The 16,246-nt window shown below is 32.7% G+C and overlaps 2 protein-coding genes across 2 annotated transcripts; one reads left to right on the forward strand and one right to left on the reverse strand.

The window, feature by feature from the left end:
* The first annotated feature begins 80 nt into the window (after nucleotides 1-80).
* On the forward strand, nucleotides 81-14,904 carry LOC124447946 (stress response protein NST1-like). Its single transcript, XM_046998941.1, has 3 exons — nucleotides 81-393; nucleotides 13,423-13,496; nucleotides 14,473-14,904. Exon 3 carries the CDS (start codon nucleotides 14,497-14,499, stop codon nucleotides 14,902-14,904), a length of 408 nt encoding a protein of 135 aa, XP_046854897.1. The 5' UTR covers nucleotides 81-393; nucleotides 13,423-13,496; nucleotides 14,473-14,496.
* Nucleotides 3,331-7,460, reverse strand: LOC124449485 (putative leucine-rich repeat-containing protein DDB_G0290503). The gene is made up of 3 exons (XM_047000414.1): nucleotides 7,421-7,460; nucleotides 6,065-6,243; nucleotides 3,331-5,011 (listed from the first exon to the last, which is right to left on the reverse strand). Exons 2-3 carry the CDS (start codon nucleotides 6,216-6,218, stop codon nucleotides 3,777-3,779), a joined length of 1,389 nt encoding a protein of 462 aa, XP_046856370.1. The 5' UTR covers nucleotides 6,219-6,243; nucleotides 7,421-7,460; the 3' UTR covers nucleotides 3,331-3,776.
* Nucleotides 14,905-16,246: the final 1,342 nt, after the last annotated feature.

Below are 16,246 nucleotides of genomic sequence, written 5' to 3' on the forward strand. Positions count from 1 at the left end.
TTTTACAAAGTATAGACAAAAAGTTGTATAAATTATTGTGCACAGGAAGTTATGAGACAAATGATGAAAATGTTTCCAGATGCAACAGTGAAGATGAAAGGATTTATTAAACCAAACTGTTCCAAGTTTAAGGGTTTTTATGATGAAACCTTAACTAGGCAGATGCAACATTCTGTTGCTAATGTACTTTTCTGTGCTGATTTCCTGAAGTTTGTATCATATTGGTTATGTGTGCTTTGACGAGTGCGAATTGAAGGACTATAGACGGAACTGCAAATTGTGTCAACAAATCATTGATCATTTACTAACTCTCAAATTCAGCAAAACATTGCTTTGGCAAGTGCAATGTTTCGATTTTTCCCAGTTTTCTGAAGCTCGTTAACAGGATGTTTGGTAAGATGCTAACTTTAAAAGTACGAAATTTGGTGTTTTGATTACTTCTGTCGGCCAAGTTATGACGTTATATCTCTTCAAGACCAATATTTAAGTATTGAGTGTTTTATAAAGCACTTTAAAAAACAAATAAAGGCGATAAAAACTTTATTTTCCGATGTTTTGATGCAACTTCATGCATTATTTTCAACCTATATTTTGCTTTATACTTTTATAATCTACATAAAGTATTTCATCGAACTGAACTCAGCTACGCTTCATTAAATCGATGTTTTTGTAATATTGTATCTTCCCTTTTTTCTCTATTATATCATTACATTAGTCCATAACGTGTCAAATCCAAACTTACATATCGTATTGTTGTTTTCCCCTTAATCTTTTATGTCAATTATATTTAAGCGCTTCCTTTTTACAATGTTAACACGAACGTTATAGAGATATTTCTATGACGTAAGAGTAATGATGACATGACCAGACGGCTTTATTTTCATTGGATAGTCATAAGTACGTCATTCATATATAACAAAGCAAATGTACGTAGAATTTGTACTTTGACCTGTATCCGGATAATTTCAGTATGCAAATGTCGAGCGAAACGCCTAGTTTCACTTTCAACTGAACGTTTGCTCAGGAATGTTTAACGTTTGAGGAAAAATATGAACAGTTTTGGTCATGTGATTAACATGTTTTGACGATTTTACATTGATAAAATGCTGCTGCAACTAAAACTTACACGTGTATTCTCCGCGACTTGCAAAATTTGATAATTGACCATATAACCTAATAAAGGACTGTTACAAACTTAGAAATCCGCGATTCAAACAAACGTCACGTTTACCAGTTGAAACTCGACGTTTTGCTTAAGAATCGTGACGTTCGAAACGTAAACAAATGCGAAAAATTCGTGAAACTTAACAGTTGAACGCAAAAGGTAATATTAGTAATGAAATTAAGAATGGTTTAGGAGCTGTGTCTGCTCCTTAACGAAAACAAAAAATATCCTAGTATATAAAGATTATAAAGATACTATAAATATTATAGGACATTCTTATGTTAATGATCGTAATATTAACAATAACAAATATCCATAAAACGTTATCTATCTAGTATTGCCTACATTTGTACCTAAGTAAAACTTTGCAAACGTTTGTGCGTAAAACCAACAAACAGTATTCATTACAGTTTGGATGCTAAATTTCTCTTACTCTTCTTAATCACATCTTACCTGTGAAACGGAATCGAACGAAACATTTTTAATTTCTAAGTTCAAACATATCTCTTTCTCTAGAACATTCTCAATAATCTTCTCTCAGATTGTTAATAGTTTCTAGTCTTTTCATTCAATATCTCTCCCCATCCCCACCAACATCAGACAATTTGAATATTGCTCCTTGGCTTCTAGCTTTACTACCTTTCCATGAGGTTTTTTAGCCCAACTTTCTAACTTTCCGTTCATAATCCCGACATTCGATGTTCCTACTCTCACGTCTTATTCAGCTGCGCAACTTGATCCTAAGCACTAGGGTGGTGGAGCATTTTTGCCCTGAAATAGGGTGTGGCCTGTAAACGTCCTTGTAGACAGGCATGGCCAAGAAAGTTAGAGAAAAAGAAGTTTGAAAAAGGCTCCTCAAAAGCTACGTCTTTGACAAATTAACTTTAAGAAAAAAATTTATTTCAATAATTTATTTCAACAGTGAAAACCGACATTTCAGTTCTTCATTTAACAGCTGTAAATATGAATCAACAGAACTATCTAAACATTTAGTTTATACTTTCTATTTTTGGATTTTTTCTGATAGACAAACATTTTAGTGCCATCACTGCCATGTTGAGATTAGTCCTATACTTGCAGTAATTTTCGATTGAGAGGACAACTAGGTGTTTAAGCAGTACATAATTCTTTGTTGATTGCAAATAATTCTTGACAATCTTTATTTGCCGAATGAGCTTTGCTGTATTTGTAATTTAAAATTCGGTATTTCGAAAGGCAATTGCTTCTGCGTCATGGGCTGTCATACATGCATCTTTAATCATGCATTTGTAAAATTTGCAAAAATTTCAAGTTCTTCAGCTAATGATATAGGGTGAGTGGAAGAGGGCACAAGCTAAAAGACGATTTTGAGGGAGCGATACAAGAAAATTTGCGCTTCGTCGTTGAAAAAGAAAATTGTAGTAAAAAATTTGGCTCTGCAACGTAAATATTTGCGTGCTATTTTACTTGGAGTGTTATATTTCCGCGCTTTCGTGACTGAAAATAAATACATCCACCATGACACTCAAGTTTAATAACTTAGGGAAAAATTGTTTACATCAAGAGCCACTATATCATAACTTCTGGCCACTATTTCTGGCTAAAACGATGCTCTTACAGTTGTGACTCATGACTCATTGAGTCATGACTTGAGAATGTGAAAATGATTTTGAAATGCCATTAAATTACACATAATTTCATTGAAATTGAAGATACCTTCAAATCTAGAAAACAAATCGTCAGGGAGGCATGCTTTGGGTAGGCGAGACCCCATCCTGAATTATGATGTTGATTTTGCTTAACAAGTAAGAACAATTTCCAAAATGGCACAATACGATTATAGAGTTTACACATCAGTCTTTATAGTCTTGCTTTCAACAAAAGAAGACTTCCAAATTTGATAAATGAAATACAAGTTATCAAAATTGCATGACTATTAGAGAAAGCACATTTTTTCAATATCATGGTTCATCCCGATCAATGATCAATCCCCATACTCTCAATGTTACAAACATTCGATTAAATTTTTACAGACAATAAAAATATAAGTGTAGGGTTACAAATATCTTCAGGCAATTAACATATGAAAAGCAGAGTACCAGACGATACACAGGTCACAACTCGTACGAAAAGCCGAAAACATAACTGAAAATATGAAGAAAAAAACATTAAAACTCTGCCTTAACTGACTTTCGAATTTTTAATGGTAATTGGTATTAGTAATGTTTCAATACTTACACAGAATAGCTATAAAGCTAATAGCTATACAGCAATAACAATCATGAATAACAATAATTATGATTATCTATAACTATTTATTATCTAAAATACTTAAAAATACTATAGATGTAGAATTCATCCAACATTTTAAAACTATTGTATGATCTAAAATTGGATTACCAAAACATTTAGGATTACTTTCATTAATACTAATATTATATTTTTTATGGAAAATTTACTGAAATAGCTATAAGCTGTTTCGTTCCAAAAAGTAATGATGAAGGCCTTAAAAGCCCACAAATTGATAAAACTTGAAAAACAATGCACAACTGTCTTTTTACAGCTGATTCTTCTGCCTCACTGCCATGACTTTTCTTTCTTCACTTCTTGACACAGACACACCTAGTCACAATCATAAGAAAAGCACTGTTTCCCTAAAGACACCTGATCCATAATCCACTCGTTGATAATTTAGGTCGTGAAAAGAGTCACATTTCAGATGGTTTCTGTTTTCATTGATAAACTTTTCTACTCTGGAAATGTTGAACCCCAAGAACGCGATTCCTTTGTCATGTTGTACACGAATGTAGAAGCTCTCAAAATTGGCTTTTGTTGAAACTCCTGACTGCGAATCAAATATGGTATTTTTGTCCCTGCAAAACCATTCGCAATGACCTGGTCCATTAAACATGAGTCGGCCAATCAGTAAGGCAGATGTCTCGAAGGATAGTTTCATCATCGCTAACCAAGCTTCTTTAATCTTTCCTTTACGCAACAACGGATCAATAGGGTATTCAAAACATTTTCGAAAGTGAACAAGTCCAGTCTTTTGTAAGATATTCATGAGTTGAAGGCAGTTCAAATCATTTTCATCGAGTAATTTTTTGCCAACAGCGTAGGCTGTGATTTGCTTTTCCAAAGAACGACCACAAAAGGAAGGCAAGTCACTTATGTACGTTTTGCAAATATCAACAAAACAACAAAGAACGCAATCGTTTTCACACAGCCTTCCCGCATTTTTCAAATTTTCACGTTCCTTTAAAGGCAATGCAATCTGATTTTTCTTTTGACTCAAGAATGATACTTTTTGTTGCAATGATGCATTTAACCATGCCAAATCATTGTCCATCTGACTCAACATTGATACTTTTTGTTCTAATGATGCATTTAGTCTTGCAATCTCATCTTCTCGTTGACTCAACATTGATACTTTTTGCTCTAATGCAGCATTTAGCCTTGCAATCTCATCTTCTCGTTGACTCAACTTTGATACTTTTTGTTCTAATGCTGAATTTAGCTTTGCAATCTCATCGTCTCGTTGAATCAAGATAGAAACAGTTTGTTTTAATGATGCGTTCAGAGATGCAATCTCCTTGTCTTTTTGATTCAAGATTGATACACGTTGTACTAATGTATTCTTTACCGATGTAATCTCATCGTCTCTTTCCTTCAATGTGGACTTGTACTCTTCCAAGGTAGTACTTAGCGAAGTGATTTCATTGTCTCTTTTTCTCAAGATCGATAGTAAGTAATTACAATGTTTGCAGTTAGACAATGTGCCTTTACTTTCCTCCATGGCCGGTGGTAGTGGAGTATTCGAACATGAATTTTCGTCCATTGTGAGGCTTGCTTTCACCGAAGAATTTCCTATACATAAGATAAAACAATCTCAGATAAGTCATGATTAATATTTCGAAAGAGATTACCTGAAAGCAAGCATCTAAATGATTTGATGTTCTCCTACTGTTCAGTCTAGTGTCTTTGATCATCAGGAGTGTCAAAATTTGAGTTTTTAATATGCACTAAAGTTAGTTAGTATATTCCTCAGGAATGATACAATGTTTAAAGAAGAACTATAATAATTTTCAAGTTTCAACACCAGATCACTCCTGATGAAGACTCTGGTCTGGATTATATAAGGAATCAAACTTCTAATAAACTCCATTCACATGTAATGTCTTCATCAGGAGTAATCTGATGTTGAAACTTGAGTTCTTATATACTCTAGTCTAGTGTCTTCATCAGGAGTGATCTGATGTTGAAACTTGAGTTTTATATACTCCAGTTTATTGTCTTCATCAGGAGTGATCTGATGTTGAACCTTTAGTCCTTATGTACTCTAGTCTAGTGTCTTCATCAGGAGTGATCTCATGTTGAAACTTGAGTTCTTATATACTCCAGTCTAGTGTCTTCATCAGGAATGGTCTGATGTTGAAATTTGAGTTCTTATATACTCAAGTCTAGTGTCTTCATCAGGAGTGATCTTATTTTGAAACTTGATTTATTATATACTCCAGTTTATTGTCTTCATCAGGAGTGATCTGATGTTGAAACTTTAGTTCTTACACACTCCAGTCTAGTGTCTTTATCAGGATTGATCTGATGTTGAAACTTGAGTTCTTATATACTCTAGTCTAGTGTCTTCATCAGGAGTGACCTCATGTTGAAACTTGATTTATTATATACTCCAGTCTATTGTCTTCATCAGGAGTGATCTGATGTTTAAACATAAGTTCTTATATACTTAAGTCTAGTGTCTTCATCAGGTGTGATCTGATGTTGAAACTTTAGTCCTTATATATACTCTAGTCTAATCTCTTCATCTCAGTCTAGTTAGCTTCTTGGTCAGGAGTGGTCTCATTTTGAAACCTGAAGATTTATATATACTTTAGGTGGGAATTAATGTTAAGACCACAGTACCCTGGTTTGCTTTTAACTCTTTCAATTCATTTTTGATAATTTTCTCTTTCTTTTGTAAGTCTTCTATGCTGACAATGATGTCTTTTAGTTGCTTTTCCAAGTCTTTAATCTTCTCTTCTTTCATTAACTGTCCGGAAAATTTCTTGTTTGCCATCTCTTATAATTGTTTTACAGGATGACTGCAGAGCAATGGCAAAATATACATAAATATTTCATCACAATCCCTTACTAGTTAAACAAAGTTAAACAAGTTGGCAATAAAATTATTAAATGTGTGGCAAATAAGCTGATTTTATTTACTTTTTGTTCATTACTTAATCATTTCCTCAGATTAGCACTTAAATGATTTTGTGCATGAAATATGCAATGATTGATAGATAGGATAAAGATACCATGATGCCAAGCAAAGGGGAAGCTAAAATTTAATACTTAGTGTGAATCTATGTGAAGTAGACTGTGAGAAAAGAGTTAAGTAATTTTAATCAAACTATTAAGATCCATTCTCATGGTAAGATAGAACTTAATGTTTCATTATATAAATTACAGTAAGCAAATTAACCATCATGTACCTATCAATCAATTCAAATGTAACATACTGTATGTCATGTCTTTAAAACAAGGGCAAAATTCTGTTTTTGAATAGTGGGAAGATTGACTGGATATCTCTGGGTTTACAAAATAAAATCATTGATTATCTCAACCCCCTCACCGCCCCTTATTCAGTTACACACAATGCTTTCCAATGTATTACAAAAACATTTAGGGTAAAAGCAATATTTAATTTTGTCCATGGTTACTCTGAAAGTTATAAAAGTAATTAATTTAGGGGTTTATAATACAAACCATTATAATTAGTAAGATGTGAAAACATTATATCGTCTTATCATATATTATCTTCTGTCGTAATTTATAGTCATACGTATTTGAAAAGTTTTGCCTAAGTAAAATTTCCTCATTTTGTACGTTATCGTGATATTCTATAGTTTGTTTAAAGCGATTGCTTTTTTGCTTGATTTCACAGTTAATTAATCCGAGTGGCGATAGGAAGCAATAAAACATCGAATTGTAACTGATCAAAATCAATTAACTTGCTTAGCTTCTAAAAATAAGAAATGCTCGATGCAAAATGTTTGAGATCACTGAAAAACATAATAATTCAGTGAAAAATTAAATATTTGTCGTTTATTTATATAACGTGTAGCAATTTGCAAACAAAATTGCGTCATATCACGACACATTTCTCAGTGTTCAACGGTTTATTCAAGCGACCAACAACGTACCTATTGGCGTATTGCTGCCAAGATTTAACATATACAATGGACGTGGTAAAAGATAAACAATAACTAAAACACTTACTTGAGATACGCGAGATTTTCGTTCTTTAAATCACTTTAATAATGATACATTCAGTAAATTTACTGAATATTTAAATATTTATTGTGTTAATTTGCAACATTAATCACCTAATTTAATATTAACTCATTCATCCGAAACTTAACTTTTGGCGCGAAAATCTTATATGCTTCTGGGCATGCGCATTTCTGAACTGTGCCTTCAGGATTACACAGGTTTCGTTTAGGTGGGTTTAGATGACGAATCTCTCATGAAATATGGAATTTTCATTGCAGCTTTACAACAGGCGCATTTAATCTCGCATTTAAGGAACACGACAACGACATGTTTTATAAAAATAAACATTTTCAAGGCATATTTCTCAGTATGGTACAATCTTTGTATAGTGTTGATATAACATATATGTTTTCAAATACATGATGCACTAATATCATAAAAAATAAATTATAATACATTGAGAAGATGACGTGAGTTCATTGAGAAGCTAGTATTTTATGACTTCATTTAGTCGAAAACCTGGATTAACATCCGAGGAGGCCTGGGGCCCACTTGATGGTGTGTTGCTTTTATTGATTAAGTTTACTTTGAAAACAGTTTTTTACCATATTTTTGAACATTATTTGCTCGTTTAAAAAGCCAGTAGCCAAACAATTCATTTGAGACTATAACTGGCCACAGTCTAAGGTCAGCAACTAGTCGTTGTTCAACACTATTAGTCATTATAATTATTGGCATTCGTTCTGTAGTCGTCGCTTGTATTATCAGTTGAGCAATTTGATAGATCCGTTGGTTTGCCCCTTTTTCGCTCCTTTTTGTGATTTTCCCAGGGCATTGGCCCCTTGGAGTGCCACTAAACCCAGCCCTGTACTCAGTGTTTTCATATTCTAAAGAATACTTACATGGTTCACGGAATTAGAAATACAAATACTAATCTTTTTGGCTTTAATATCCATAGGTTCCAGTTCCACAGTTGAATATTTCTTCGTCTTTGAGATAATTATCGTCAATTTAACAATGGTAAATTCAGAGCATTTCATTGCAGCTACTTGTAGCTAAGCTACACACAACACAATGACCAATAGGTCGTTAGCAAAGGTTTATTTTTGAATGGCGATATGTTCAGCCAAGCTGCTTTTTGTCCTTCATGAGAGAATTCAAACAACTCATCGAGAGACTGCATTATACATACTTTTAAAAGCTCTAATCATCAAAACGCAAAGTCTACATTTCAAACTATAGACTTTGAACATATTTCTGATAAGCTAATAAACGTCCTGGAGAGAAAGTTTTTGTGTGATACAACAACCTTTGAAGTTGTTTGTCACTGTATTTCTGTTTTAAAAACAGTTAAAGATGTCAGTCGCTGTAGACGAACATAAAAATTAACGAGTTCTTGATATGTTGGAAATTACAGACGTAATTTCAAAACCCACAAACTATAAACTTGTGGTCTCATGTGTCGGGCTGTTTAAAAATTCACATGTTGTATGCAAACAATTCTCATGTGGCTCAACAATTTCGTACAGTTTTGCCAAATTAACTGTGTACACTTCTAAACCCATGTCGTTAGAAACGTATTCAACAAACTCGTCGATATTCGTTATACCCTCAAATTCATTTTGTGAGTCGTAAATGATTCCATTTACGGCTGTGTGAGTGTTGCAAATAACGCAATGACCTTCACCTCGAAGTGTCTCGTTTTCATAGGAATAAATCCTTCCAAGAATGAGAACTGATTTATCAGCAACTGATAAAATATGGTTCCACGCCTCTGTTCTTATCTGCCACCACTGACTTCCATCAACCCGAAAATCAAACGTAACATTCTCCGAAAAAACTATTCCAGATTTTTTCAAAATATCCATGAAGGCATGACAGCGCAAATCCTCTTCCTTGTGATCAATTATTGGACTTTAGACGTTATGACTGACAATGATTTTTTCTAAATGTCTTCCACAAGGATAAAACTTCAATTTTTTTTGACATATGGAAACAAGGCAACATTGTACGCAGTTGTAGTCACACAGTTCTCCTTTACGATGTAAATTTTCTTTAAATTTATGATTTGTCATTTCCTTTCCAAGTTTCAGCTCTCTGATTTGTGCCTCCAACTCAATAATTCTATTGCTTTGCATTTCTATTATTTTATCTTTTTCTTGTGATATAATTTCTGCATTTATTTTTTCTTTCTCTGACTGGAATTTTTCTTTCCTAAGCCGTCTGATTAAATTATTCGCTTGCTTTTGCTCTTCCAGTAAACGTTCGATTAGAGGTGTTTCTTGTACATGCATGGACTGAGCCATTCTATATAAGTCAACGAAATAATTTATATGAAATACGTTATGATATTAAAATGTTTCGTAAGTGGACATTTCTCTTGACGATTTTACAAGGGCCGTGCTTTAACTATAAGAATGAACTACTTCAGCATATGTTTTGATATTGTTGTTGATTCGTTCTAATGTTTGATTCTTTATGTATGTACTGTGTATTCCAATGTACTCCTGATAACACGGGAATAATCTGAAGTTGACATTTAAATCATAGAAACTGAACAGTGTCCTCATCAGTAGTTATCTCAAGATGAAACTTGAGTCTTTATACACTCCAATCTAATGTCTTTATTAAAAGTAATCTGATGTTGAAACTGAAGTCCTAACATAATTTCAGTCCATTGTCAGCACCAACTATGATCTTAAGTTGAAACTTGAGCTTTCTTGTATACTCCAGTCTATTGTCTTCATCAGGAGTCATCTGATGTTGAAACTTGAGTTCTTATATACTCCAGTCTAATGTCTTCATCAGGAGTGATCTGATGTTGAAACTTGAGTTCTTATATACTCTAGTCTAGTGTCTCTTCATCAGGAGTGATCTGATGTTGAAACTTGAGTTCTTATATACTCCAGTCTAATGTCTTCATCAGGAGTGATCTGATGTTGAAACTTGAGTTCTTATATACTCTAGTCTAGTGTCTCTTCATCAGGAGTGATCTGATGTTGAAACTTGAGTTCTTATATACTCCAGTCTAATGTCTTCATCAGGAGTGATCTGATGTTGAAACTTGAGTCCTTATATACTCCAGTCTAATGCCTTCATCAGGAGTGATCTGATGTTGAAACTTGAGTTCTTATACACTCCAGTCTAATGTCTTTATTAGAAGTAATCTGATGTTGAAACTGAAGTCCTAACATAATTTCAGTCAATTGTCAGCATCAACTATGATCTTTAGTTGAAACTCGAGCTCTCTTATATACTCCAGTCTATTGTCTTCATCAGGAGTGATCTGATGTTGAAACTTGAGTTCTTATATACTCCTGTCTATTGTCTTCATCAAGAGTGATCTGATGTTGAAACTTGAGTTCTTATATACTCCAGTCTAATGTCTTCATCAGGAGTGATCTGATGTTGAAACTTGAGTTCTTATATACTCCAGTCTATTGTCTTCATCAGGAGTGATCTGATGTTGAAACTTGAGTTCTTATATACTCCAGTCTAATGTCTTCATCAGGAGTGATCTGATGTTGAAACTTGAGTCCTTATATACTCCAGTCTAATGTCTTCATCAGGAGTGATCTGATGTTGAAACTTTAGTTCTTATATACTCTAGTCTAGTGTCTTCATCAAAAGTTATTAGGTCATGACACTTGAAATATTATTGTGCTACAGTCACTAGTCTGTAATATCTTTATCATGAGATCAACTGCATTCAAGTTTTTTTCAAGTCAAATGTGATTTGATATTGAACCTTGAGTTCAAGATACTTCAGTCGATCTGTTATTGAAACTCGAGTACTTTCAGAATAGTGGTCTCCTCAAAAGAGATCTGATATTGAAAATTGAATCTTTAGAGTGTAATGTCTCAATCACATATTTATATATTACAGATTGTTGTTCTCTTACAACGGACCTGATAATGTTCTTATCTTCTTTTATGTCATTCAATGTAACCATAAATGACACAGCTAATTTTCAAATAAATGAAAATCTTCAAACAAATACATTAATGTAATTTGTACGAAGAAACTACAAATGCGACAAGCTCTCGACAAGCCGGAAGCTCTTTGCTACACTTTAAGTTTATCGACTCAAAAATTATTGCATTAAAATCCAATCTTTAATATTTACATGTATCTTTGATAGTCAGTCGAAAGCACTTGATGGACTAATTTTTTTAATATTAGCGAACTTTACCAAACTTTGAATCTTTTTGATAATGTATGTAGTTTGCTGAATTTTTTAAACGTCGTCATCGTAATATGATATTATAAAAATGAATTATTTATTAATTATTTCAAGGAATTAATCTATATTCTAGAGCATTCCATTCAGTCTCTAGCGGATTCAAAAGTATATTTATTTAAAACAATATAATGCACAATTTTTTGTATAGTTTAGTCTAGTGTCTTCATCATGAGTGATGTGATGTTGAAACTTGAGTCCTTATATACTCCAGTCTAATGTCTTCATCAGAAGTGATCTGATGTTGAAACTTGAGTTCTTTGAAAGAAATCCTAAACCTGTTTGTTTTGTACCTGTAACCAACAATACTCATTTCAAATAAAGGCGAAAGAAAATCTTACATCCTGCATAAAAGAATAAAATGAATCACATGTGAGACACACCATCTCTAAAAAGAAGATTTTTATCCAAATGATGGAGACAATGGATGATACGTATGAACGAAAAACTAGCAAAACGCTTTTCATTATCTTTTGAATAAACTAATGTCTGAGTTTTCAAGCTCAAAAAGTTACCCACGGTATGTTCTAACGACGCGTGGGACCTTAATTCTTGTGTTTTTAAAGGCCTCCTTTACTGTTTTTGAAGCGTTTTCACGTTTTCCCAATTTTATTGTTACAACTGACTTATAGAACGTAAAGTCTGGTAAAATGTTAGAAAGAGTTGGAAAAAATTGAATGTATAAGCCCGATCTTGACTGGTACCTGGAGATATCTGTGAGAGCAAGATGTTTCTTTTTGTGTTGAGTATTCCACTTAACTTCATTTTCCTGAATCACTTGTGCCTCTTAGTCAACATATTATTTAGACAAATGTCGTTGTCATTTCTCAAATTTGTTAAATAGTAATGTTTTTATACCGTTGACAATGACTCATCACTGAGAACACAATATGTACGACACGTTACCATGTATTGGAATCACTGATTGTACTATTGACCGTTTTACCTTGTTTAGAAGTATGTCACAAACAAGTATTTGTTGCATGAATATGTCATTGATATCTGTGTTGAAAGTAGTTATAAACTTGTGATCAAATCATGGAAACTTTTTTTCGCTTTTGGAGTCTAAGATAATGTAATAGGTAACGGAGTTCTTTGAAAAGCTGGTCTTTCGATAAAATTTTAAATATGTATTTTTTAAACGTGTTTATTTTTGGAAAATCTGCTCTCTTTGATTGGCAAGATTTAACTTTGGTAGTTTTGCCAATAAGGATAAATCATATCATTCAACTAGCTACCGCAAACGTTGCTTAAAATCATTACTGCTTTATAGTATATGCGGTATTATGCATATTACGAATACGTCAAATGAAGACAGAATGGGTTATTTGTAAAATGTTAGATTAAGTTCGAAGTTTGCATCAAATTTGTTTCAGCTTTGCCACGCTCTGCCAAACTTAGCCACTTACGCGAGAACAAAACCACTTGTAATAAATAACACTATCAATAAAAATTCACTTATAAAAACGACTTAAGTTTAAGTGCATTCTTTATTGTTTGTTTGTATTCACTCACTTTTAATTTATTTTTATTATTGTACATTATTCAAATGTAATATTCAAAATATAATCATCTATGTCTTGTGACGGTCACAGGACAAAGTACATTGACATCAGCAAGTCTTCAAGTGCGTCGACTTGAAAGAAAACGTTAATTTAGAAAAGGTTCGTCATTTAGTACTTTTTGTTTATTTTTATATTAAATCAAGTCACTTAAATCATGTTTGTCACTCAAATGTACATAACATCTTTTATATTTCTCTTACAGTTACCTAAGGCGGAGTTGTACATTTAGTCACGAGCTTATCCGTATCTCTAAGTGGTTTACATTACATTAAAAAGGTGATGATTGATTATGTGTATTTATTTAAAGGCTTATTCCGTTATTTTACGACTGTAAAATTTACATTTTGCACTTTTGAAATTATAAACATCAATTCTGAATTGTTCCTCATGTTTTGTATTATGATGCATGTTTCGCACTTATGTAAATGCATTAATAAGCAAGTCAATATAAATTTTCTATTTCCTTTAATTAATAACCTGGATTAAGGCAAATTTGCGTTTAAATTGTTGGACGTCAGGGAAAATTTCTGAAAATTACTCGAATCAGCGAGGAAAGTTCAAAAACCTTGGTTGTGGCGAATATTGATGGTGTTGTTGTTTAAATGCTACGCTGACTGAACTTTGTATTCTAATAATTTTCCCCTCTTATGCTAATGAGGGAAGTTCGAAGACAAAGAATTCTTTATATATATTTTTTCAGTCATTCCGGGGAAATTCTAGTGCACTTTTTTAGTACATTAGAATCGTCAATGCAAATTATGCGGTACACGCATCTCAACTAATTGTATAAGTGGAAAGTGGAGGCTACTTTCAGGGTCGGTTGCACGAAGCCTGGATAAGCGTTATCCATTGGATAGCAAATTTTTTAAACGGTTAGAGAACTTCTTAAAAAGGAAAAATATAAGGTTTGAACTGAGCTATCACTGAAATAAAATATTGCTTCTAAGATTGCAAAATTTCTTTTGTCGTAAGACAATATAAACACATTTTCTACAAGTTTGAGAATTTTACTAGCCAATGGATAACGCTATCCAAACTTCGTGCAACGGGCCCCAGGTAAACAAAAACCTGAACTTTCTGCATTTTATTTTACTACCGTAATGACTAATGAATATTTTTGGCCGTGTTGGGAAGGATTGGGACTCGTTGAATTGCTGGCCTCAAATTTTGGCGGGAAGTAGCCATCCAATTATATTCCGTTGAATTCATACTTCAATACTTTTAACTTATTTTATTTTCCTTGAATAATTAGATTGGTTGATATCTTATCTTGAAAATGAGCATCCAAGAATCTGTAGATGGTCGGTCAAGTTATTTGGAAGATAACATCATTGAATTGGAAAAAATGTTGAAAGAAGAAAGGAACGTGTCAGAAGAAAAGGAGAATATGTTGAAACGAGAAAACAAAAGATTAGAAGAAAAAGAAAGAGTCTTGGAAGAGAAAAAGAAACAATTGGAAGAAAAAAGGAAACAATTGGATGAAATCAGGAAAAAATTGGATGAAAACAGGAAACAATTGGATGAAAACAGGAAACAACTGGATGAAAATAAGAAACAATTGGATGGAAGAGAGAAACGAGTGGTTTTAAAAGAGAAACGAATGAATGAAAGAGAGAAACGATCGGACGAAAAAGACAAACGAATGAATGATAGAGAAAAACGAATGGATGGAAAGAATGGATGAAAGCGAAACGAATGGATGGAAAACGAATGGATGAAAATGGAAATGGATGGAGGAACGATTTGATGAAAGAGGAAACGATTTAATGAAGAGAGGAATCGATGGATAAAAGTAAATCGAATGGATGAAATAAATATGAAGAAATGGAAGGAAGGAAAATGGATGAAAATGGAAACGATTGAATGAAGAGGTTAAGCAACTAAACAAAAAACTAAATGAATCGAAAGGAAAGGATAAGACAAAAGGCAACCTTCTGGGAAAACCAAACAATCTATTCAAAGGAAATGAAAATGAATTAGAAGAAAAGGACAGCAGGTTGGAAAAACAAAACCACGTACTGGAAGCAAAAGAGAACAGCTTTGAAGAAAAAACGAAAATTTGGAAAGAAAGGGATAAAACATTGAAAGAAAAGGAGAAAGTATGAAAGACTTAAAATTCAGAATTCTCTTTGTTTTGTCAAATAATTTTCAAATTTTGCACAATATTTTTATGGGAGTAAATAATTAATAAGTAGTATTTGTGATGGTCAAATGCAACAATAATGCATAGATATAAAACAAAGAATAGTTTAATGAACATTTATAAGATCAGAAATATTAGATCAAGCACAAGTATCTTCCTATGTTGATAAAATGTTTAATAATGACCATTTTTTAAAACACTTTTACAGAAATATTAGATCAAGCACAAGTATCTTCCTATGTTGATAAAATGTTTAATAATGACCATTTTTTAAAACACTTTTACATTAGAAAAATGACAACATTTTGGAAAAACCAAACAATGTATTCAAAGAAAAAGATAATGTTGTAACCTAACGGAGATTATATGTATTTTCGTTTACATTTGAGTCTATTGTCATGTATTTACAGGAGTCAATTTTAAAGTTCCCTGTGTAGCTGCGGAGTAAATAGAAATTTAATGCAGGTGATGATTGCTATCAATGTCAATTTGAAATTTTACGACCATGAAGTGACAATCTGTGAAATTGTTTTGTTTAATAGCACATATTACATGTTGTCTTGTAAGAACAAGTCAGTCAATACCATAGCAATGTGAGTGGAAATAGGTACGCATTGCGTACATGGTTAGCATGTCAATTTTATCGTCACTTAATGAAGTAGGTTAATTGAAGGTTATTGAATTAATATGCATTTAATATTACTTAAATCAAACTTGTTTGTGATTTTAATAATGGAAATTGTCCCAGTAACTGTCAAATCCTTTCTGTACATGATTAGATTGCCTGTCACGTCGTTACAAGTGAAGTTTTTAGCATTTCTCACAGATAAACACATCATTTTCGATAAAAATTTTTTTTAATAAATACTATATCACCAACAAC

Source organism: Xenia sp. Carnegie-2017, unplaced genomic scaffold (genome assembly GCF_021976095.1).
Source record: "Xenia sp. Carnegie-2017 unplaced genomic scaffold, XeniaSp_v1 HiC_scaffold_23, whole genome shotgun sequence".
Lineage (NCBI taxonomy): Eukaryota > Metazoa > Cnidaria > Anthozoa > Malacalcyonacea > Xeniidae > Xenia > Xenia sp. Carnegie-2017.